The following is a 26,251-nucleotide window of genomic DNA, read 5'->3' on the forward strand; positions in this document are numbered from 1 at the left end:
AATGACTGAATGCTTGTTTATTTAAAAATAGCATTGCTTAAGAAACTGCTTTGAATGTTGTCTAGATAGTGTTTCTAACTTTTTTCACTTTGCCACCATTTAGGTAATGGTAATATTTATGTTTGGCACACAGGGCACGGGGTACATGGAGACTAGTCATGGCTGGAAGCAACTGGCCTAGAAGCTCTGGCTATCATGTCCCACTTCCTGAAATTGAATGGATTAGTATTACTATAGGATTTGTGCCATGGCACACTTGTTGGAAAGCTCTTGGTCTTAGTATTCTAGAGTTATAAAAGTCAGTGTATATTTCATCATATTGGACACTGATGTGTAGAGGGGGAAAATTGATATCTTAGCAAATCTCTTTAATCTGTGGTTTTTTGGTTTTATATTTAGAGACACAAATATTTGTGGAAAAACTTTTTGATGCTGTGAATACAAAGAGTTATCTACCTCCTCCAGAGCAGCCATCATCAGGAAGCTTAAAGGTAGAATTTTTTCAGCACCAAGAAAAAGATATAAAAAAAGAAGAGGTAAGGATTTGTGTTAAACCTTAGATGTTCTTTAAAAGCATGTTAGGAATGGGGCACATGGGTGGCTCCATTGATTAAATGTCTGACTTCGGCTCAGGTCATGATCTTGTAGTTCATGAACAAGTTCGAGCCTCACATCCAGTTCTGTGCTGACAGCTCAGAAGCCGGAGCCTGCTTTAGATTCTTCGTCTCCCTTTCTCTCTCTGCCCCTCTCCCACTCATGGTCTGTCTGTCTCTCTCCCTCTCTTAAAAATAAACATTAAAAAGTTTTTTGAAAAACGTATAAGGAATAATTAAGCTGAATTTTATTTTTTTGTACTTGTGTCAAGATTCCTCAAGAACATCCCTTGGAGCAGTCATAGGATTTAGCCTGTAGTCATACTCATGGCTGTGATTTCTTACAGCAAAATCAGCACAGGGAGAAAGTGGGTGTTGCAGAATCTGGGGGAAAACAGGCACAAGCTTCCATTAGCTTCTCCCAGTGGAGTCACTGAAGATCTTAACAAGTAGTTCAACACATATGAACCAGGAAGCTCTTAGCAACTCAGTGCCCAGGGTTTCTATTTAGGGCTGGTCACAAATGTGCCTTCTGCCTGCTGTGTACCAGCATTCCAAATTCCCAGAGGAAAGAGTGTGTTCAGCCTAAAACCATATTATTTCCACAAACAATCAGGCATTCAGTGAGCTGCTATTGTCAGGGAATGATGGGAACCCTCCAGAAATCAAAGTTCACAGATACCAGCCAAGAGCTTATCTTATAATAAGGAGGCCTTTCTGAGACTAATTGTCTCAGGCTTACTTTTAACTCTTTTATGCATAGTATCTTAAAGCTACGGACTTGCATAAAAGAAGGCTTTTGAACAGTGTTTCTCAAAGTTTGGCCTGTTGATAGGGTCTCCATTTGTCATCCAACGTAGGACACTTTTGACAGTGAGAGGCCCTTCCCCAGAGGAGTATTGGAACAACTGGCATAAACTGAGACACAGTTACATTATCCTGCAGACTGCCTGCATCAGAATGTCTTAGAGTGCTTGCTAAAAATGGAAAACCTTGAGCCCTGTTATATTTACAGAAGCCACATGTTCAATATTTCCTCTATTTGTTTATCCTCTAAATCTTTTTTTCTAGGAACACCTGTTAAGGTCTTATGTAACCTGTGTTGTAGACAGTACAGCATGGAAAATTCTGGCTTCAGAAGAATAGCATTGATAAAAGGAATATTTTCCAGTGGTGCTTTCTGTTAATAAAGTAATATGAATAGAGGTCCCTTGTAGGAAGAAGGAATATATAGCTGCCATACTGCTATGAGAAACTTGAAGAACGGTTTCACCTTATTTATTGTTTTCTCATATGTCTCTTTTTCTGACTTGGTTAGCTCTTTTTTTTTTTTTTTTTTTTTTAATTTTTAAAATGTTTATTTACTTTTGAGAGAAAGAGACAGAGCACAAGTGGGGGAAGAGACAGAAAGAGAGAGGCAGACACACAGAATCCGAAGTAGGCGCCAGCCTCTGTGCTGTCAGCACAGAGCCCGATGCAGGGCTTGAAATCACAGACACTGAGATCATGACCTGAGCCAGAGTTTGACGCTTAACCAACTGAGCCACCCAGGCGCCTCTTGACTTGGTTAGTTCTAATGCATTTTCCTATATTTCCTAATGTGTTTGGTGCCAGACCAAATTCATGAAACCGAAACATGAATGTATGTTGGAATTTTGAAAGAAGAATAAAAATGGCTTTAGACTAATAATGTTAAAATGAGGACACTTGTCTAAGTGTTTTTTCACAACTGTTATTATCTAAGATAAACATTTTTGAGTCTGTTTTGAATTTAGCCTTCAGCAAGCCTTTTTTCTTTCGTTAAATAAAATGGTAATACTTAGAAATTTATTTTAATGCTTTTAGAAGAAAACCGTTTCACTTTTGTGTTTTAATATCAGTTAAATTACTGAAATAGCAATATGGCAAGGAATAACTTGCTAAACTTATGCAAATTTCTCTTTGTATATCAGATCACAAAGGAGGAAGAGCGAGAGAAGAAGTTTTCCAGAAGGCTAAATCATAGTCCTCCCCAGTCAAGTTCCCGATACAGAGAAAATAGGTGATCAATTTATTGAACCATGTTCACTGTTTAGACATTGGATACCTTTTATATGAATGCTTAGACTGATTATCTTTTGCTTATCTTCTACTGGTCTAGGACAGTGCAGCTCAGTCCTTTCTTACCAAGAATATTTGTGTCAGATTTGTAGGTCCTGGAAGTGAGGTTTAGAAAAATGCTTGGCATACATTAATTATTGCTGTTGTTTTATTTCCAATTTCAAATTCCAGTGAAATCTTAATGTGAGAACTTTTTTTGCATGAAGTTTTCCTTTAGTGTGAATAAATTATTTTTCCCCACTAAGTCTTCAAAAACATCTAGAGGGCAATATATGTGATACATGCCTGTAAGTATGAGGTTAAAATGACAAGACAATATGTTCTATATGACATGATGTATAGATGCTAAATGTAAAAATGTCTTTGTGTATAAGACTAAGGACTGAGTTATTTGAGAAGGGTTTTTTTTTTTTTTCCCATTAAATAGGTTTTAGAGTTCTTGAGCAGATCATGTTCAGTTTTTCAGTTTGAGTTTCCTATATTTGTGGTGGGATAAAGAATCATAATGTAAGAGTTAAATATTGCTTTTTCTTTAATGATTTTTTTCCTGTATTCACTTAAAAATTATTTCCCTAAAAGTGATCATTTATTTCTTTAGAAGTCGTGATGAGAGGAAAAAAGATGATCGTTCTCGGAAAAGAGATTATGACCGAAACCCTCCTCGAAGAGACTCCTACAGAGACCGGTACAATCGAAGGCGAGGCCGAAGTCGCAGTTACAGCAGGAGTCGGAGTCGAAGTTGGAGTAAAGAGAGGCTTCGTGACAGGGACAGGGATAGAAGCAGGACCAGAAGCAGAAGCAGGACACGAAGCCGGGGTAAGTAACTCATAAATATGTATGTTCTGATCAGCATTCTTCTGTTGTGAAAAGCTGTATTTGAGTGGTTTAAAAATGGTTTTAATTTTTGTCAGTGTAGTCTTCATTTTTTCCATTTTGATGTATTTTGTGGTCCAAGTAAATGCTTTTTTAAAAATTTCTTCAAAAAATTTTACTTCCTGCAAACTATAACCATAGTGAATCACCATTGCGTGCCTATCAGAATGACTGAAAGTGAAAAGGCTGACTATCTAGTCTTAGTAAAGTAAGGGTAGAGATAAATTAAACTCTTTGGAAAATACTTTCATATTATCTTAAAAATTCAATTTACATGTACTGAATGACCCAGCCAGCCCCACTCCTGAGGATTTAAGTAAGAGAAACAAAAGTGTATTTCTACACAGAGACTACATGAGGACATCATGCACAGTACATGTGCATCATGGTACGTTCCTTTGTAATAGCCAAAAACTAGAAACAACTCAGATATCATGTGAATGGGCAAACATGTGATGTATCTGTACAGCAGATGAAAAGAACAGAACTTTGGATAATGTGTATGACACAGGATGGATCTCAAAATAATACTGCTGAGTGAAAGAAGCTAGACAAGAAAGAAAATATAAAATTTTAGAAAATGCAAATTAATCTATGGCGATAGGAAACAAATCTGTTATCACCTGTCATGGAGTAAAGGACAGATGACTTATTAAGGAGCACTTATTAAGATGACTTATTACGAGTATGTATTAGTGCATATATTATTTTGGTTACGGTGTTTGGTCTCACAGGTGTATATATAGATAAAGTTCATTAAATTGTATAAGTATATTGTTTATACCTTAAAATTAAGAAAATAGTTAAAATTCTCATTTCAGATGTATGTATTTGCAAGAATGTCATTTCCAACATAAATAGTTTTTCTTCCAGTGTGTATTGAAAGGAAGACACTGTAGGAGATAAAACAACTAAAACACCTTCAAATAAAATACCTTTACTCAAGCTTAGATTTTTTGCTACTGTTTCAGCCTCTATTGTACAGTCACCTTTAGTCATTGGGAGATAATATTTCTATTATACAAAGTCTGCATATAGTTTATACTTCTCTACTTTTTCTTAGTGTTTTCCCCTTCTGTGATCTAGGTGTACTAGGCCTTTCTGTATGTCGCTTTAGGTAACTAATCTCCTTAATCCTTTTCTCTCTCCTTGGGACCATAGACAGACAGCCCAGTTAATGTTTTTGTTCATGTTTAATATGAACTTTTATCCTTCCTCTTTGCTCATCCATTTCTATCTTCAAACCATAGCTTTCACTACTAATAGTATTAATAGTGTATATAGTATTTATTAAAAAGGCATGCTAGGAACTTTAGGTAGGTGACAATTAAATGTTCATCACAGAAAAAATAAGCATACTTTAGTTGTATGTTTTGCGGGCTGAAATTATGCATACTGAGATTGTAGTGAAGAAAATAAATCTCTTTTCTGTAAACAGAAAAAAATGCTCATTAAGTATAGCAACGTGATGTATATAGTTTCGGTCATATTGAAAAGAAACTGCTTATCTTGGAACATTGTGTATTCATTTAGTTGCTTTTAAAAGAAAGGAGGATTGTGTAAAATTTGAACTTTTTTTCTCTTTAGCAAAAATACCACTGTTTTGTAGATTTGGGACTTACTTTTAATAGAGTAGAGTTTTATAAGTCATTTCTATTTTGTTGCAGAACGGGATCTAGTAAAACCTAAATACGACCTGGATAGAACAGATCCACTAGAAAACAATTATACTCCAGTCTCTTCGGTACCCAGTATATCATCTGGTCACTACCCTGTACCTACTTTGAGCAGCACTATTACAGTAATTGCTCCTACTCATCATGGTAATAACACTACCGAAAGTTGGTCTGAATTTCATGAAGACCAAGTGGACCATAACTCGTATGTAAGACCACCAATGCCAAAGAAACGGTGTAGAGACTATGATGGTGAGTCTTTCTGCTGTTTCATGATGTATTGAATCAGTATTTCCAGTTGACTGAATTCTGTGAGTCTAGGTTTTATAGTTATTCAAAGATGGTTAACCTGTTGGAAATGGTGGTAAATTAGTCTGAGGCGCTTCTTGAATTCGTCAGTATTGTTTAAATAAATCTTCGCTAGTCACCACTGACTGTTGTATGTCAGTTTAAAGATATTGCTTATTTACACATAAATCAATACATTTTTGAAGTTTACCGAACAAAAATAATATCTACTGAGTTATTTGAGAATCTGCTACTGAAACATTCTTGACAGAACTTACTTCTTTAGAAGTAAATGCTCATTGGCATGTAAGCAGAACCTAAAAATGTGACTCTCACCTGCATAAGAATTTTATTAATGAAGACTTTTAAAGTTTTACTGTAAAAGTTTGTAATTTATATTAAAGCTGTAGTTGCAAAATTCTTAAAGTTTTAAGTAAGATTTAAATGAAATATTTCTAATGACAAAAAGTATGTAAAAGTTTCACATCGTGAAGGGTTTATATTATGTCTTGCTAGCTAAGTAGACTCATTTTAATTTGGTGATATATTTTTTAATGTGTGTGTTAGCTATATTATCTATTTTTTTTAAATGTTTGTTTATTTTTGAGAGAGAGAGCATGAGCAGGGGAGGGGCAGAGAGAGGAGGAGACACAGAATCAGAAGCAGGCTCCAAGCTGTCAGCACAGTCACAGGGCTCAAACTCACAAACTGCGAGATCATGACTTGAGCCAAAGTCAGATGCTTAACTGACTGAGCCACCCAGGTGCCCCTGTATTATCTACTTTATAATTATTTTATATCACTGGAAATTAGCTCGTGTTATATTGAGTTATACTGGCCCAGCATTAAATTTTTAAAATTTTTGAATATCTAACCTTTGTTAACTTATAGAAAATGTATATGTATATATCCACCACTTGCCATATTTCTAATTATTCTTCCTTACAGAAAAAGGTTTCTGTATGAGAGGAGACATGTGCCCTTTTGACCACGGAAGTGACCCTGTAGTTGTAGAAGATGTGAATCTTCCTGGCATGCTGCCTTTCCCAGCACAACCTCCAGTTGTTGAAGGACCACCTCCTCCTGGACTCCCCCCACCTCCACCAATTCTTACACCCCCACCTGTGAATCTGAGACCCCCAGTGCCACCACCAGGCCCATTACCACCCAGCCTTCCACCTGTCACAGGTAATTAAATATATTTGCTTGCTGGTGCCTAATATCTGTCTATTCATAATCTTTTTAAAACATTAATGGTTTGGTGATTACTTTTGTTAAAAATATCTAAAGTAATCCTATAGATGCTTGCTAAACACTGAGAGCAAGATACTCTTATTTAGAATATACTCCCACTTTACAGGCTTTGCCAGACCTATGGTTTACCATGGTTTGGAGTGGCCTTGACTTAATGCACATCCCTGATGAATCCCAGCTGCCAGTAGTCCTGTATAGCTTATAAGACAGACCCGTTTTGGAATTCATTAACAGGATATTTTACATTGGAAAATTAATATAGTTGTAAGACTCTGGAGTTTGTAGATATTATAATTTTGCTGATAAATGAGAATATCATGTTTGGATATACAGTAACTTATTTTATTTGTTTGCTTTCAGATGATATTTCTTATTCTTTGGTTTTGACAGGACCACCACCTCCACTTCCTCCTTTGCAGCCATCTGGCATGGATGCTCCCCCAAACTCCGCAACCAGTTCTGTTCCTACCGTAGTAACGACTGGCATCCATCACCAGCCTCCTCCTGCTCCACCCTCTCTTTTTACTGCAGGTGCAGTTTTGCCCCTCTTTGTATTCATAATGTAATGAAGTTTTAGAGCAGAGTTTTAGGGAGGAATTTAAAGATGTCCAGACTAGCTCTTTTTCTCACTAAAATCATATAGAACAAGATGTAGACATAGTGAATGTATGTTAAATGCAAGTCCTTATTTGTTATTTTTTTTTAAAAAAACTAAGTTATATTTTCTGTTTAATAATATTTTCATTAAAAAAAATTTTTTTTTAATGTTTTATTTCTGAGAGAGAGACAGTGTGAGCAAGGGAGGGTCAGAGAGAGAGGGAGACACAGAATCTGAAACAAGCTCCAAGCTCTGAGCTTGCTGTCAGCACAGAGCCCGCGGTGGGGCTTGAACCTTGAGATCATGACCTGAGCCAAAGTCGGACGCTTAAACGACTGCGCCACCCCGGCGCCCCACATTTTCATTTTTATAAAACTAAAATTTCTTTTTAATACATATAGCATGTTAGCTATAAATTAAAATAGAATATGTTGTGTAATGTACTTTTTTACATCAATGTGAAAAAAAAATTACCAAATGGCGTTTTATAATTGTTTTTTAATTACAGTTTTTGTATTACCAGATACATATGACACAGACGGCTACAATCCCGAAGCCCCAAGCATAACAAACACTTCCAGACCTATGTATAGACACAGAGTGCACGCACAGAGGCCTAACTTGATAGGACTGACGTCAGGGGATATGGATTTGCCACCCAGAGGTATTCTGGCTCATCTTCTCTTCTTATCCTTTTCATATCACAAGTGGCAAGACATTTGTAAAGAATATGGTCCTGCATTTACTGGGGTCGAGTAAGGGATGGTGTTTAAGCTCTTTCCTCTGATGCTTTGCCCTCTTTTAAGAGAAAAAGTAATGTGTGACTCTTTGTTTGTAATCCTGGTGACACTTTATTCTGCCACCAACAGGGAAAGGAATTTCCCAAAAGTACGTATTTTTTGAGGTAGTTTTCTGGGGTATTTTAAATCATTTGCAGTCTTAATTGCTTCATTTAAACTCTTGAAAATAATGCTTTAATTCCTGAAAATAGATTGTTTTCCGCAGATTGGGTAATGAAATTAGCTTTACAAACTTGTGCTTGCTAAGCATTTTATATGTAAGAATTTGAAATTAAGCAGAAGGAATTATTTTTTAGGAAGTGACTCATTTGCTTTTAAAATTCTCTTAGACTTTATGATAAAATTTCTAAATGAGAGAAGAAGATAAGAATTTTGATGATAAAGTCAGAAACCGGGGGCCCTATATACAGACTGCTGGGAGCAAAACTGCTGCTGAGGGTGCAGAGGAGGGAGAGCGCTCACATTAGTTTGAAAGAGGGAGTGTTTGCTCCAGTTAGTATTTGATACCAGGGGGTGAGGGATTGTCAGACATAATGGATAATATTATGTAGGCCAATAAAAAAGATCTTTTCCCCTAACTACTACTACAACTAACTTTTAAATCCCATTTTCTTTCTATTCTAGTCTTGCCTTCCTGTCTTTTTTTCCTAGTCAAACAAACAAACAAACAAAAAATGCCTCATTAATCACAAAATAACCCAACTTGTTAAATGACATTTAATACCTAATGTGGTTTCATAAACTTGTGATTACTATTCTTTGCATTTCTTGATTTGTTTGTTGAAACTATCAAATTCTGAGCATCTCACTTGAGTGTTCAAACGACTTTTTGTAATAGAGATGTGAGGAACATTATATCCGGTTTAATTTATATCATCTTTGACATTAGAGGAAAGCATTGCATGTGGATGCCACCTTTCCATCACACCTTTTAAATTCTCATGGAGGAATTCTAATAGCTATCATTAACAACAATAACTTTAGAAAAAAAGATTTTTTTTTTAACAGTTCTTTGTAAGGGACATAAGATTTCTCATAAATGAAAATTATAAGCCACTTAAGATTGTGGCTCTTTATCCCTGAAATCCCTTATTTGACTAGTTCAGAGATAACCCTCTCCTTTTGGTCACTAATTAGCACATATTTTCTTTTCATCATATCAGTACTCCTTGCTCTTTCTGTAATCTCCCACATGAAGTCATCTCTTATCTTGCTGCTTTAGAGTGGCATAAATATATGCTACTACAGATTAATCTTTATTAGACCCATTCCAATGCCAGGCAAACTTTCCTGTTGGTGATCACGAGAAGGAAGAGGGATCACACTCCCTGCATATAAATCTTACCGTGTACAAGTTGCACTTATGGTAATTTCACCTCCCCATGTGTGTAGTTACAAGTTTCAGGAAGTGGCCCTATTGAGAGAGAAATATCTAGTATATATGGTTAGAAATGTGAACACCTTTTCCTATACAATTATTGTATTTAGGGATTATTTTAGTGCTGTTCTTCAGATACATCCCTTACTATTTTTGTGACCTGGTTTAGGAATGTATTTTCCACTAATAACATTGTTTCTCTGTACCACAGAAGTGATTTAGCAGCCCATTTAAATTGGGTAGTGCTTCTACTTCTATTTTCTCAACATTTTTATTCTTTCTCCCCCCAGAATGTTTTCATCTTTTGCCCATTTGGTTTGAAATTTGTTTTCCTGGATGCATAATTAACAGCTTTTTAATATTGTTTATTATATAATACTCTACATTTCTTATAGTCTATAGATGACCTAAATTTAAATTTGCCTCGGACTATTATGTGATACTTATATCATTATGTTTCGTATTTTAAACTTGACGAGGAATTATCATTATTAAACAAATGAAAACCTATTGACCTATTGATGCCTTAGAACTCCTAGTATAAAAGTGACCAAGAGACTCTGAGAATTGTTCTTTTCAGATTTCTAAGGAAGTAGAGAATTTGATGGATGTTCTCTTGACTGGATATAGGTAGGAATAAGGGCTAAGTGGCTTTTCATTTGCTCTTAATAAAACCAGTGCTGAAAAAAATTTTTTTTTTACATTTATTTAATTTTGAGAGACAGAGTGAGACAGTGGGTGAGTAGGAGAAGGGGCAGAGAGAGAGGGAGACACAGAATCTGAAGCAGACTCCAGGCTCTGAGCAAGCTGTCAGCATAGAGCCCTACGTGGGCCTTGAACTCATGAACTGTGAGATCATGAGCTGAAGTCAGATGCTCAACTGACTGAGCCACATAGGCACCCGTCCCCTCCCCGTGCTGAAAATTTTAAGCAGGAAAACAATTCATTAAAAGGATATTGGGGGAAAAAGTGTCTATATAACTAATAGACATGTTTGCTAATTATATAAAAGAAGAACTTGCTTTTGTTTTTAACATTGTCTTAAATAAATAACCATGAAAGAGAATCTGATAGAGAACATAGATGAGTGGGAACGAACACATCACAGTGACTGGGGGATGGGAACTTGTCATGGTCTCATTTAGTGAACCTTCAAGTAAAGAACATATTCAAGTAAAAAAAGGATACTTGATAGCTCAGAGACTTCAAAAAAATCCAGTGACCCAGGCTTGGGAGACAGGAATAAGGTAAAAAACCCTGTTGCAGACCTGTTCTATGAAGATAACAGTGGGCAAAGAAACTGAAGGCTTGCACCTTGAGCATCACCAGTGTTAGATACTGTGTGTTTCCACCTGATCTGCTGTGGAGATGTAGGGTAAGTCAGAGTTAGCAAGGGAAAGGGGTTAGATAAAGCACATGCACCCCATAGTACTTTTGAGAAACTGAACAAACTTTGTGACTGGAACAGAGAGAGTAAGATATGTGGAAGGAGATAAGAGGCTGGTTAAAAGCATTTGAAGAATTTAGAAAAAGAGATATATATGTATAGTATATATATATGTATGTATGTGTGTGTGTGTGTGTATATATATATATATATGTATATATAGTAGCTGAGGTAGGCCACTGAGAGGGAAATGAAAGATTTAAACCAGTGACAAGAATTGACAACACTTAAAGTTATTGGACTGTGGTACTTAGAGTGGGGGAAATTGAGGGCATGAAATTAAAGACACCAGGTTTCTGCTTTGGATAACTGGGCAGCTTATAATATTTATTGAGAGGAAGAACAGATTTTGTAGGAAAATAAATTTAGTTTTGGAAATACTTAATTTGTGTTACTGGGGCACGTGAAGAGAAATGTCCAGTTGGAGATAGGATCTGGAAGTCTGAGATCTGTAAGAGACAGATGGCATAGAAAATAAAGATTTTTGATTTATGAGCATATGGTTCTTAATCTTTTCTTCTGTGCCGTTAGTACTTGCGAGAGGTAAAGGTATATGGAAATAAGCGTACCCAGATCTGCAAGCCTTGACTGATGTAGGTTCTGAAAACCCTTCTTATGTATTTCTGATATCACTAAAAATGATGAATGAAGCCATGGCAATGGATAGATAAGATGTCTTAGGGAGATTATGTAGAGTGAGATTGGAAACTCCAAATAAATAACCTGAAGAATGTTGGTATTTGAAGCAGTGGGCAGAGACAGGGGAGCTTTCTCTGGGGAGAGAAAATAGAGCCAGAAAGGCACAGACAAAAGTGAGGAGTGGGGAGTCCTGCATATCAAGAGAAGATGGGAGAAAAAGGTGATGGACAGCATTTAATGTTCTTGAGAGGTCAAGTAAGAGAAGGACTGGGATGTATCTATAAGCTTGAGCAACAAGTTAGGACATCAGGGAATTTAGGATGAGCATGTTAAGTGCTTTAATGAAAGCAGCAGCCAATTTCCAGAGGAAATTGGTGGTAGGGAAGCAAGTTAGCAAATGTAGACATCTCTTAGGAAATAGCTGTGAGTGTGGGGGGAAAGGGAGAGGGTTGTATCTGGAGGGGAAGTAGTTTTATGAGGTTTCTTTTAAAAATGGAATAATTTGAGCTTGCTTCAATGTTGATGAAAGTGCCAGCGTAGAAGAAGAGGCTGAAGATGGAGGAAAGCAGCAAAGCTGTGAGGCACTGATTTTGCCGGTTCTTTATATGGGATAAATTGCTGGAAGGAGAATCCAGAAGCCAAAATCCAGTTAGTACAGTAGACTAGGTGAAAAGTAATGCAGCTTTGTACCAAGATTGTCTCAGTGAGAAATGAGAGGAAATTATATGCAAGATGAAATTGAAGGGATATGGGCAGTTTCAGAAATCAGTATGACTGGGAGAATGGTAGTTTCATTGATAGAAATGTTTAAGAAAGATTTTTAAAAGTACATTTGATGTGAAGATAATTTGTATGTTGTATGTACTGTAGTGAGTTTTGAGAAACCTATAGATTTCCAGAAGAAGATGGCCAGAGAAAAGCAACAAATTAAAAATTTAGGACTTATTCTTAGAGCAGAGCTCACATGTGGTAGAAAGATTGCTGTGATCTCCTACGTGGAGATGATAGTTGTGGTCGTCCGTGAGAGCCGTTGTGCTGGGACTGTGTGTTCAGAAACACTAATAGGATAGATGCAGTCTGTGTATCCGTTGTGTTTTTCTGTGTGGATTAAGGTTTGCATGTTTTAAGCTGTAGAGTCATTTGCCAATAATAGGCAAAAGGTACTGTGTTTGTCAGATTCCAACAAACTGAATGTAAAGTGTTGAATATATGCTGTGTGTGTGTGTGTGTGTGTGTGTATCTTTTCCACTGCATTTCAATGTTAATGTTTACTTTTTAAAATCAAGTATACTTTAATTATGGTACTATGTTGATATTTAAATAGGCAACTTAGTTCAGTCACAACTTTGAGTTATCAGTTCTTAAAAAACAAGTTATTGGATTAATGTTAAATTTGGAATCTTTTAGGTTGTGTATTTGATTTCAAAACTATGGGCTCAAAGCCTCAAGATGATTTATTTGTTATTTATTTGTAAATTTATTTATTTATGGTGATGTTGGCAAATGGAAGTAGTGACAGATTTTACCTCCCACCCCCCAAAAAAGGGGCTTACAAAGTCATATTTTAATTTGATATGTAAGAATTACTGAGTCGTCTTTAGTTATGTATGAAATGAATTCAGAACAAGTTAAAATCTCTTTAATTACTATATGTGAATGTACATGTACTTCTATTTCTTCTTCTAAGAATGTATGTTTGGACAAAAGCCAGAACTTTGTTTTTACTGTGTATTTAAGGAAATAGCTATGATAAACCAAATACTAATCTGTACTCTCTTTCTTTTCTAATAGAAAAGCCTCCTAATAAAAGCAGCATGAGGATAGTAGTGGATTCAGAATCAAGGAAGAGAACCATTGGTTCCGGGGAGCCTGGAGCTCCTACAAAGAAGACCTGGTTTGATAAGTAAGCTGGCAGGGAACATTGAGAAATTTTACTGTGCAGTGATTTTTAGAATACTGGAGTATTATTATGACAGTATAGTATTCTATATAAAATGAACTCTATATAACTCGTCTGTAGGCACTCCCACACTAGAGTGTCATTGATTTCTAAAAATTTTTAAGTTATTTGACACTTGGGAAGCATTTTCATATAGAATTAATGTGGTAGTTGAGGACACAGTTTTTCCTCTGTCATCCCCCTCTCCCCAAAAAATACCCCTTAACTTAGAGATGCCACTGAAAACTACCTATATAAAGGATAGTCATGAGCCCATTATGTAGGGAAGAAGGTTAGGTCAGGTTTGGGAGGAGGCTTTAACATGTAGGCAGGTCCTGTTAAGAGCTAAAAAGTGATCTTTTGAGGAGCGGGGGAGGCTGGATAGACACAAATTGTCAGGGAAGAGCCTCAGAGAAAGATAAGGAATCTGAATTTTGGGGTGCATGTGATGATTCTCTTATAAATGTGCAAGTTACGAGAGAGGATCCCACTTTCAGAGTTCAACATCATTTAATAATCACTAATACCTAGTTCTGACTCTGCCCGTAATTCTGTGATTTAAGGCAAGCAGTTTAACTTGTCGAGGCCACAGTTTTGTCTTTTATTCAAGAGTCAAATGTATGGTTAATAGTTTTGACATTTTTTTCTGAGCTGGAAAGTGGTTGAGACAGTCATTCCTTGTTTTTAGTCAGTGTTTTAGGATAGAATACATTTCAGTAAGCTAACTTTGACAGAAGTGCAACAAAAATATATGCAAATTTACTGAAAGAGGGTGCTGGACCTTTCCTGCTAAGAATTTTAAGTAGGAGTGGATTTAAAGTCGAATGTAATAAATAAATGACAAGAACCCATCACATTTGGCTTCTATGAAAGATATGTACACTACTGATTTGGAAATTTAAGTTTTTGGAAGAAAATTTAAATTTTCTTTATCATCCAATAATTTCAATTTTGAAAGAAAAATTTAGCTTAAGTTGTAAAACTTCGTTAATTTGAACTTGATAGGGGTCAGGATTTACAAATGAATGTATTAATCAGCTTAATTTTTGTTACAGGCCAAATTTTAATAGAACAAACAGCCCAGGCTTCCAGAAAAAGGTTCAGTTTGGAAATGAAAATACCAAACTTGAACTTAGAAAAGTTCCTCCCGAATTAAATAATATCAGCAAACTTAATGAACATTTTAGTCGATTTGGAACCTTGGTTAACTTACAGGTAAGAGCTATGAAGTAATTTTGTTGTCTTTATTATTTTAGGAGGGAACTTAATGCAGTAGAAGAGTACTTTTATAAAGGAATATGAAAAATTTGGTTATATTCTAAATTTAGAAAATGGGAAATGGAATGAAACTATATTTTTGAAACAATTGTGATTTTGAGTAAGTGTTTTACTTTCAAAAAAGCAGGAGTTTGATCATATTTTATATACTGTTTACCTAATAGAAGTTATCATAGAATTATAACAAACTTTAAATCATCACAGTAGGAAAATCTAATCTTTTTAGTAGTGTTCATTTCCTCAGTTTCTCCAAATTATTACTGCAGAATGCTTCAGTCCAATTATTTTTTGCTCTCTGTATGTGTTGGGAAACACCTAACAGTGCTTTGGGGCCCAAATATTGTGTACTTCATAATTAGTTTACACATTTACTTTTTCCCCAGTCACTTTTGAACGTCCTTCAAGATTAAACATCAATGTAATTTGTATTTGACTTCATCCAAAATCAGACCTTGGCTGGAGTGTATATAACTTGTGAGGTTATTTAGATTTGAGTTTACATTATTGGGTATAAAGAATGTATTAAATAATGTAGGACCTTTTTTCCAGGATTTTCAGCTAAAATAATTCTTTCCATTAACCTGATAAAAATAAGAATACATTTTAGAGAGTACAGCTGAAGTTATTTGGAAAGTTTTGCTTTCATAACATTTACATTTTTCTTAATGTATATGCATTTTTGAGAGAGAGACCGAACATGAGTGGGGGAGGAGCAGAGAGAGGGAGACACAGAATCCGAAGCAGGCTCCAGGCTCTGAGTAGTCAGCACAAAGTCTGATGTGGGGCCTGAACCCACGAACCTTGAGATCATGACTTGAGTTGAAGTTGGACGCTTAACTAACTGAGCCACCTAGGCATGCCTCTTGACATTTAATAAATAATACAAAAGTAACATAAAAAAAATGCTTGCTTTCTTAGTATGAGGCAATAGAGATTTATATAGAATTTAAAGGAAGTGCTTCCCCTTCAATTCTATGTCCTTCTCAATTCCTCTCCCTATAGATCCTCATAATTACATTATTAACAATTTGTCATGTATTATTTTAGATTTTTTATATTTCTGTGTCTGTCTACTTTCAGTCAGTACACCAAAAACATATATATAGTAAAAAATACATGATCTCAGCTGGTGAGTTCAAGTCCCTTGTCAGTGCTCACAGCTCAGAGGAGCCTGCTTCGGATTCTGTGTCTCCCTTTCTCTGTGCCCTGCTCTCTCTGTGCTGTACTTTGTCTCTCCAATATAAATAAATGTTAAAAAAAAGTTTCTTTAATAAAAAAATACATGGGCCCATGGCATACATATTACCTTGTGATTACCTAATCTTGAATATCTCTGAATATCTTTTTAGAAGAATACAATTTTATCTCCCAGGTTTAGATCTAGATACAAAAAGTTTTCACGGTATTTTTTTTCTTGTGCAATTTAACTGTCCTGGTAAAATTAAATTTAAGAAATTTTTCAAACCCGAGGAACAAAACGTGGTAACTCATTGTTGTTTCAATTTGCATTTCCTCAAGTACTAGTGAGGTTAATATCTCATCTCTTTACTAGGCCTCTTGCTGTATCTGCATACAACCTATATTATTATTTATAAAACATATGTTTTTAGTAATCAGTTAAAAATTAACTTTATCCTGATTAAACCTATGGGTAAAATTGATGCTTTAAATTCCGGTAAATGTATGATTATTAACGTGCTACCTAAAATCACTCTTATAAGTATTTATTGAATATTTACTATATATTCTATGTTCTATACGAATTATTATTTAATTCTTAATACTACAGAGTGGGTATTGTTATCCCATTTTTGAAGATGAAAACAGAGTCACAGGTTAAATAACTTGTTCGTGGTCTCCCATGAACATAGCAGTCAAGGTTTGAGTCATGCCTTTTGACTCACAGTCTGTGCTTTTAGTCCCTATTTTGTATTAACTTCCCACCAATGACTTATATACCACACTTTAGAAAACATTGCTATTGAGCGAACAAGAAATTTGAAGTGAAAAGCCTTGGATCTGCTATCTATTATTGGTGTGGATGTGCAGACTCACATACCCTGAATCTCATTTTCTTTATGTGTAAAGTGTAATTGCTATTGTTATGTAAATCCTTTTTATCCTCCCCTTAAATTTTCTCACACTCTTGGAAATATTTCTTGACAACTATAAATTTGGAAAGTTTTACAAATGGATTTTTCTGTAGTTTTTAGAGGTCACCTCTTTCAAAGTAGTTTACTGGCTTTTCCTGACTCTGGGTCTTGACATTATCACTCATTGGTACAGGGATTATTTCTCAGTATTAATATTGGGGTAAAAAAGGAAATGTTTTGGATGCTTGTATATAACATTGTGCAATGAGCATTCTTTACACAGTGTTATATAGAGGAGGCTCTGGTTCTGGAGAGTACCCAGTGTACATTTCTTCTGGAGTGAAGTAAACCATGGTGAATAATCTTGATATAAGAAAGGGTAAACATAGAATATTACCTGGAAGGACCAGATTCTCCTCTCTTGAGGAATTTTATTGGATGAAGCAATGGATTCATTTTGAATTCACTGTACTTAATATTTTAAACCTTAGGTTGCTTATAATGGTGATCCTGAAGGTGCCCTTATCCAATTTGCAACATACGAAGAAGCAAAGAAAGCAATATCAAGTACTGAAGCAGTACTAAACAATCGCTTTATTAAGGTTTATTGGCACAGAGAAGGAAGTACCCAGCAGTTACAAACTGCTTCTCCAAAGGTAAGAGAGAGATTTGTGTGAAATTCAGTCCTTTCTTGGCTCTTAGCATAGTGTTTAAGAGCAGAGGTACTGCATTCAGGTAGACTTGAGTTCAGATTCTGGCTCTCCCACTGCTGGCTGTACACACTGAAAGAAGTTACACTTAATGCCTCCAACCTGTTCTCTTATTTTATTATGAAGTTAACTCCTAGTTTAGACAATTCTAGGATGCTAAGGTCTAGGAAGGCCCCTGTTAGGTAGACGACACTCAGTATACGGCCCCTATACATATTCCAGAAACTCAAACTGTGTGTTCATCTTGGAGATCCTTTCCTTCCTCTCTCCCTCCCTTCTTCCCCTTTCGGTTTTTCAGTCATTGAGCCAGTCAGTCCGTAACGTTAGATAAGTTGCTTATAGGAAGGTTTTATAGTGATTTGTTTCTCAATTTAACTTTCTCCTTTTCATTTAAAAGAGACAAAAGATATAGTGAAGTGTAGATTTTTAATTTTTTTCCTCTTCTTTATAAATAATTTATGCAAAGAAAAACATCTATAGGTATGTGTGAAGGAATTTGGGACAGGTTTTGATTATAAACTGTGCTTTTAAAACTGTATCCGCATGGGCAGTTTAATAACAAAATACCAAAGGTTACTTTCCAAGTTCATGAACTAATCCTCTTGTTTAACATTTTTTTCGTGTTCTGAGGTAATGCAGCCCTTAGTCCAGCAGCCCATTTTGCCTGTTGTGAAGCAGTCAGTCAAAGAGCGGTTGGGTCCAGTACCTTCAAATACTATTGAACCGGCAGAAGCCCAAAGTGCCAGTTCAGACCTTCCTCAGGTAAATGAAAAGTCTTAACATTGTGTCAGTCACATAACAGGTTCTCAGTAAATTAGTTACCCTTGTGATTTGAATTATAGTTAATTGTATATATTTCATACAGAAATATCATAGTCTATACATATTCGAACTCCACCTGTAAATTTTCTTTTTATCATTACCATAACATTTCATATTCTACTTTCTACTCTAGTATTTGAATTTTAAATTCTCTCTAGTTTGTGCTTCTTTTTCTTTCACTTTGTGGGGGAGGTATTTTTCAAGCAAAACTGGCTGAAAAATGAAGTTGAGTACACTAAATCTTATTTTTCCTGTCATCTTTTACTTAACTAGAATTTTATTCCAGAGAAAATTATATAGCAAACTGAACCGAAAGCTTCTGGGAAGGGAAAGAATAAACCCATCAAGGTTTAGCATGCTTGATACTATCCTGTTTCCGGTTACATATGCAGCAATCTCTGAACTTTGCATCACGTATTCCTGACTTTCAGATTCTCTTCCCCACATGTCATTTCCTTTCCCTCCCTTCCACACTTGAGTGGCAGTGTCTTGTTTCTATACCCTTAACCTCTGAAACTCAGCTTTCTTTTGTCTCTAGATGTTTTAAGCATTTGCTGTTTTAGAGTTAGGATGTTGTTAGGGTGCTACTTCATTAAAATAGTGTTCCTAGATAACTCCTGAAGAGTAAGATATTGAGATTCTATGAAAACATGCAGAATGGAAATTGATAAATTCTTAGTTACTAAAAAAAAAAAGCCCGGTTCTGTTATCTCTAATCATCACCAGATCCAGTTTATTTGTCTACAAAACAAGCATACTTTAGGAAAGAATGGCTTTAATTTTTAAGTTTGAGAAGTCATAGATTTCAATTATTGGCATCTAATTTTTACAGCGTTCAAACTTTCTACTTGTCAACATAGGATTCTAAGAATTTATGATTCTGTATCGATGGAGGGGACTTTTAGTAAATCCTGGTCCAGACCTTACTGCGTCGTTTTTTATGATTGAGTAAAACTGCATACTGTTTTTCCATACACATTTTCTGTCACTTTGAAAAAGGCCCAAGTTTTTGTCATTAACATCAAAATACTTAAAGAGTCAGTGTGTATTAGTAGAATCAGAATGTTCAAAATCCCAACAGACCTGTATGTTTGGGGAAACACTGAATATGTCCATTTTAATTTTTTTAGAATGTAACTAAATTATCTGTGAAGGACAGGTTGGGTTTTGTATCAAAGCCATCTGTTTCAGCAACTGAAAAGGTAAGAAGAATAGCATGATGTGTTTGTCTTGGCTTCATAAATGTTTTCAGGTGGCATCTTAATTTTTTAATTTTTTTCATAGTTCCAAACTCTTGCTTCTTAATAGTATCTGTACCTCTTACTCCTACCCTTTTGCTTTCCATTTGCTGAAAAAGAAAACTGTTTGCCCACCTTTGTTTACTTTTTGCGTCAGCATTTTAATACCTGCCTTTCACTATGTGTCCATGTGCTTCTTTCTTTTTGTTTTGTCTTTTTATTTACTATCTATTCTTTAGAGATAATTGTGCATTTTGATTTGAAAACTCTGGCAGCTTAATAGAAAAGGCCACAAAGTAGGAATTTTATCTGAGGTTGAGTTTCTGGCTCTTCACATACTAACAGCATGAGATTGGGCAGTGCTCCTAACCTTTCTGATTCTTTTTCCTCATTGGTAAAATGATTGTATTATTTGTCTTGCTAACAGGGTTTCATGAGGAGTAAATAAAAAGATTTATTTGAAAGTATTTTTTAACTGGAAAGGATGATGTAAATGCAAATTTTTTATTTGTTAACATATTATGCATAGCCTGACAATTTGTCATTTCTTTTTTTTCAATGAGGGTGTAAACACTGATTAAATTAAGACTATTTATGTACCTGTCTTATAGTTCTGTGTAGATGTGTTATTTTTTTTTTCTGTTTAGGTGTGAGTAAATGCTTTGTTCTTTAGCCTTACTTGAGGTATGTGGAATACAGAATAGAATTAGATAGTCTCTCTCATTTCTATGTCCTCACCTTAAAAGGAAGGTAAGACTCAAATAGATAACATTGGAATTTTGAGGCAGGACTGGAATGTGGGTCTCCTGTTTCACATCCATGGCTCTTTCCATTCGTAAGATTATGTAGGAAGTTGACTTCATGTGTACATAGACCAGCATCCCATGAGATGGCTGACTTTCTTCACTGGCTCCTGAGTATATTCTTTTCCTTATTTATCATGTTGAACTAAGGCAGTTGTAGAAATTTGAATCTGAATCTAATTCTATATATCTGATTTTCATCTTGGACACCTCAGCAATACTTCAGGCATGATGTACTTAAAATGACTGTTTCCCAAATGAATGAACTTCTACTACCCCAGTCTGTGGAAGTTACACCAGCATTGTCCAAGTTGTACAGTCTAAGAAGCTGTAGAGTCATTCCCTTATGTCTGTTACCACTTCTCTTTTTCTGCCACCTTCAGTTTCCAGCCTCTGGCTGTGATGTCCTAGCTGCATGTTTCTCCTGTAGTTTTACTACCACCATCCTGCTTTCAGACTCACTGCAGTGTTAACTCTTACAGAAACTTTCATTTCCTCAACTAAATACCTGCTCGATTCCTAGGTCATCATACCTCAGTTATTCTGGCGCATTTACCTCTGCTTTAGTCTTTCCTTTCTACCTTAATGCTCCCTTTTCCGCTCATTGTTCCTTAGTCTTGCCTGCCTTTTTTTTTCTTTTTTGGTGGTGATTTTCCTGGATTGCATTTTCCTTTTATGTGAATTTGAGTCATTCTTTTAAAGATTGAAAATCTCTTTACTGTATTCTATGAAATCTTCAATTTTTTTCCATATCATGCCTCCTTTTTTCTCTGAATTTGTTCATGTATTTATTGTACTGAATTTAGCTGTATCTAATTATTTCCTTTGATTAGGTTTATTTTCCCTGATAATAAGTAACTAAAGAATAAAGAAAATAAAGTCTGTTATACTTTGTGGAGTACTGAGCAGTTCTGGAGAGGTCTAAAAACCTTATGCTTAACATCTGTTTATGCTAAGATTTCAACTTTGAAATTGATATGTACTTATTATAGCTTTTACAGAATCTTTCTGCTATGTTTGCTTCTGTTTTTATTAAGGTTTTTAAATGTGTTTTGTATAGCTTTAGGATAAAAGGGATATAAACTTGGAGTCAGTAGTATGCACTTACTACTTTAGTTACCAATAACCAAATTTGTGAAAAATTACTAATGGGCTGTTTGTGAAAAAAATTACTTAGTAAATACTGTAAAGACTCTCTTAAGGAAAGATGTCACGTACAAATGTCTAACTTTTAGTCATCTTCAGTGGACCTGTTTACAGAATAGCATTTTGTTTTTGCTTATTCTTGGTTGTTCCTGTTCCCCAAGTCTGTAGGGGTTTTCGCTGAAGAATCCTGAGAGGTTAGTGATTCAGAGAAGTTTTAGGAAATTTAGAAGAATGTTTCCCATTATCAAATATTGTTTAAATTTTTTTTTTGTTCTTCTTAATTGAAGGCTGGGAAATATTCAGAGCTAATGTCTATACAGTATTTCTGTCGTTATTAAAGCAAAGAAGTACACAAATACACAGATTTCCCCCTTTCTGTGAACAACACTGAGTGAACTCCTGAGTGATTCTTTATTCTAAAATTCCATTTTTGTGAGATGTTGAAAGAGGAAACTTAAAACCTAATTGAAGACTGCTAAATCTTAAGATATTGTAGTAGCTACTAAATAGGTATTAGTTGGAAATAGTGATCAGTGAAATGATGTTTGAGTATTTCTCAAGAGATAGAGCAATTTATGAAGAGTAAGGTGGCATCTGTGTATATACCATCCTGCTTAGGCTAGAAAAAGACTTAGACTAACCGCATTATCTCCCAAAGCTCTTCTAAAGACTAAGAAGGTAAACTGATTAATCACTTGAATAATTAATGTATGTATGTCATATCAGTTGTAGGTGTATCAGACTTTTGTGATACAGGATGTTGTTCCCTAGCAATACATACATACATACATACATATATAGTGTGGCATATATGTATATACATATATATGTACAACATATATATACATGTATATATGTACTATATATATACACATACGTGTGTGTGTATATATATATATACTATATATATATAGTGTGGCATACTGAAGGAACATTGCCTGTCTTTTGGAGACTTAAGCTGTTTATTTAGCAGCTGATATTCAATATAATCCTGGATGAATCTTACTCTCTCAGTTTCCTTAACTATAAAATGCAATCATCTAAGGGATCCTTTGATTTTTTAATTTGTATTTGTTGTGTAATTTTGCTACTTTAAATATAAATGTTAAGGAAATGTATGATAGTTTCCTACTTTTGATTTTTTTTAATGCATTGACTGCTTTCAGGATTATTACCTAGATTATTTAGTTAGATTATTATGAGGATTATTTTTCTCATAGAAAAATAATGATTTCTATAAAATGCTAAGCTGGGTTTTTTGGGAATCAAGCTATTGTAGCAAAAATTGATTACTGAGTACACATATTTTCTTTGACATTAAAATATTATTTGTAAGACCTCTAATCCCTTTGTCTCTTAACCTACTTACTATTCTTGGAAAGAAAAACCTGTTAATCCCTGAAAATATTTTATAAGTGTAACTTTATTTTTTTAGTGTTTGTTTATTTTTGAGAGAGAGAGGCACAGAGTGTGAGTGGGGAAGGAGCAAGGAGAGAGGGAGACACAGAATCTGAACCAGGCTCCAGGCTCTGAGCTGTCAGTACAGACCTGATGCAGGGCTCGAATCCATGAACCATGAGATTGTGACCTCAGCTGAAGTCAGACGCTCAACAAACTGAGCCACCCAGGCGCCCCTTATAATGGAACTTTAAAGTAAAATCCTATTCTCATTAGAATTCCCAGTTAGGGTTGGTTTTTGCTATAGAAAAAAACATCTGTTTGCTGCTTTATGAGAATATCATATATTAATATTTAGATTTATTAAAAAAGATAATTTACTTAAATAAAAGTTAACTATATAATAATTGTATTAATAAGTTTCCTATGCATAACTTCTGCTATAAAAACCTGTTAGAGCTCTAGCATATTTTGAGTGTGACAGTGAAGCATAGTAAATGTTTCTTTTATATTTGATTCCAGCATGGGGATTGGTTATTAAAAAAATAATACTCTGATGACTTAATTTATAACACTCTTCTCTTTTAGTAATTTTTACAAAATACTTTTTTTCCGTTTCACCCTTATCCATGAGAAAAATCAGTTTTTCTTTACAAGTACTAATGATAGTTATGACTGGTAGTATTTCACATTAGAAATAAGATAAACAGGTATTAATGGATTTTAACTTCTTTCTTATTAGGGAATTGGTTTTTGTCTTGAAAAGTAAGAGATATGAGCGATGTACATTTTAATAATGAAGCATATGATACTTTTCAGCTCGCCTTTTGAATTCAACAAACCTTTGACACCAAATCTGACCAGCATATTACATGAAAGGAAAATTAACAAGCCAATAATAGCTCATGAATATAGACATAAAAATCCTAAGCTAAATATTAGTAAATGCTTAGTGATATGAAAAAAGATAATATATCCTGGCCAGGTAGGATTTATTCCAGAAATGCAAGTTTGAATTAACATTTGAAAATAGGTTTAATTCACCTAAGGGGGAGAAGGGTGGGAAGAACCTCTTCTGATTATTTCAGGAGAAAAAGCATATGATAAAATTTATTAGTCACAATAAACAATGTGCAAAGTAGAAATAGAAGGAAACTCCCTTAATTTTATCTTCTAATGTACTGAATGGTGAAATATTGGATATTTTTCCTCTTTGAGATCAGGAACAAGAAAGGATATCTATTCTCCACTTTATTCAGTAGTGTAGGGCCTAACCAGTTCAGTAAGGCAAGAAAATGAAATAAATGGTATAAAGATGGCAAAAGAAGAAACAAGATTATTTACTCACATATGACATAGTATATATGAAAAATCCAAAAAAATTCACAAATCTTTGGAATCAATAGGTGAACACAGTAAGTTCAGTATATAAAAATATAGCACATGCAGAAACCCATTTGGAAAATAGAGACAGTGTGGTTGTTTGAAAGGCCACTGCCTGTGCTTTGACTTCGTTCTTAGGAATTGCAGAATCTTCTTTTCTGTTGGATTTGTCATTTCATTCCACTGGTTTCATTTTTAACAGATTTTCTTCTCTTTTTATCACAACTCTTTTATGAAAATACACATGTTCCTTGCTATTATTCATTAGATTCGAACAGTGAGCTGTATTTTGATTCGTATAGTTCATTCTTTCTAAGACATTTTGTTTTCACCTTTCAACACCTGAAATTAGGCTATCATACAGTATTGGTGCTATGGTTATAAGTGGCACCCTTTTTGTCTTTCATAGGGGTTTATTATGATATCGTGTTCATAGTGATCTCTTGAGTTCAGTAAAGTATGTCAGCTGATATTCTGTTTGAACAGAAGGAAGTTCCTAGATAAAATAAGGAAGTGGGATGTTTTTAAAGGAGTATTGTCATACACTTTTATTCACTCTCAGTCACTGCTTCTTACTTAGCCTGATATCAGATGTTAATAAATATCCTTTGAAAAAGGAGTACACTGAAATTAAGGAATGCCAAGTTAAACAGATTACATTACATGGGTTTCTTTACTTCAGGCTTTCTCACAGCTTTTATGGTAATAGATATTTTGAAACTAGAAACTAGGGTTATGATATTTATCATTTCCAACTTACTGAGTATAGAAATCTTTTTGGTCACAACTTTTCAACTTGTCTTGGAACCCTCATGAAGAAAACAGTTTATGAGACACTCAAATTCTGTTTTTAGCATTTTATGTTGTATTTCTCTCTCTATAAAGCTACTGTCTCTTTCTTGTACAATCCTGCAGTTTAACATTGTTTGGTATGGTAAGGTAGCATGGAAGAAATTTGCTTCTAGTATTACAGAGAATGATGACTAAAGTTAGACTTCAGGTAACTAGATTTACTCTAATATTTTATAATTTATAATTGAATGCAACAATTTTGTTATTTGTTAGTGATGTTGGAATGTTACTTTTCATTATGTAAGAAAATTATCAGATTTGATATACATCAAGTATTATAAAGAATCTTTATTTCTAAACATCAGTTGCATTGCATACAATCAATATAATTAACAGTATTCTAGGCTTTTTTAAAAATAAAGTTTATTTTGAGGGAGGGAGAGAGAGAGAAAACAAGGTTGGAGGAGGGTAGAGAGACAGAAGGACAGAGAGTCCCAAGCAGACTCTGCACTGCCAGCAAGAGCCTGATGCAGCAAGATCTCACAAACCATGAGATCATGACCTGAGGCAAAATCAGGAGTTGGTTACTTAACCAACTGAGCCACGTAGGCACCCAACAGTATTCTAGATGTTTATTTCACTTGGAGGCTAAAACATTCTTGAACACTTAGAACAGTGATGAGTTGCCTATTCTTTGTGCTGTTCCCTAATCTAACTTTATGATAGATGATTAGAAAATGGTATCTGCTTGTTACTTCTCTGATAGACCCTGATGTTTACATTTTACTAGCTAAAAAGGTGGGCTTTTTTTCATTGATAATCTTCTGTTTGTGTAGTTCTTTTAACCTCTTTTTGGTCATGAACTCCCTTAACTCTTTGGAAACTTTTCCTCTGGAAACACTGTTCACACATATGGTTCCACCTTTAGTTTTTGTAACATTCATAGATTTCCCTTAAGGGATCTCTAAACTTTCTAAGAACCAGTAACTAACCACTCCGTTGA

General features: G+C 34.9%; 1 protein-coding gene across 9 annotated transcripts in view; it reads left to right on the top strand.

Annotated features, from left to right (window-relative positions):
- Window positions 1–26,251, top strand: part of RBM26 (RNA binding motif protein 26) — an 86,251-nt gene that overhangs the window by 28,674 nt on the left and 31,326 nt on the right. For 3 of the 9 annotated variants that reach the window (XM_039255461.1, XM_039255462.1, XM_039255456.1), the window contains exons 3-14: window positions 400–536; window positions 2,546–2,634; window positions 3,292–3,509; window positions 5,234–5,494; window positions 6,479–6,718; window positions 7,145–7,315; window positions 7,891–8,046; window positions 13,438–13,549; window positions 14,641–14,800; window positions 17,448–17,612; window positions 18,297–18,428; window positions 19,619–19,690. In XM_039255461.1, coding sequence (XP_039111392.1) covers window positions 400–536; window positions 2,546–2,634; window positions 3,292–3,509; window positions 5,234–5,494; window positions 6,479–6,718; window positions 7,145–7,315; window positions 7,891–8,046; window positions 13,438–13,549; window positions 14,641–14,800; window positions 17,448–17,612; window positions 18,297–18,428; window positions 19,619–19,690 — 1,913 coding nt within the window. The remainder of the gene's footprint in view (window positions 1–399; window positions 537–2,545; window positions 2,635–3,291; window positions 3,510–5,233; window positions 5,495–6,478; window positions 6,719–7,144; window positions 7,316–7,890; window positions 8,047–13,437; window positions 13,550–14,640; window positions 14,801–17,447; window positions 17,613–18,296; window positions 18,429–19,618; window positions 19,691–26,251) is intronic. The other 6 variants (XM_039255459.1, XM_039255457.1, XM_039255460.1 and 3 more) reach the window with 6 other exon arrangements.

Source organism: Hyaena hyaena, unplaced genomic scaffold, assembly GCF_003009895.1.
Source record: "Hyaena hyaena isolate Hyena2069 unplaced genomic scaffold, ASM300989v1 scaffold_527, whole genome shotgun sequence".
Classification (NCBI taxonomy): domain Eukaryota; kingdom Metazoa; phylum Chordata; class Mammalia; order Carnivora; family Hyaenidae; genus Hyaena; species Hyaena hyaena.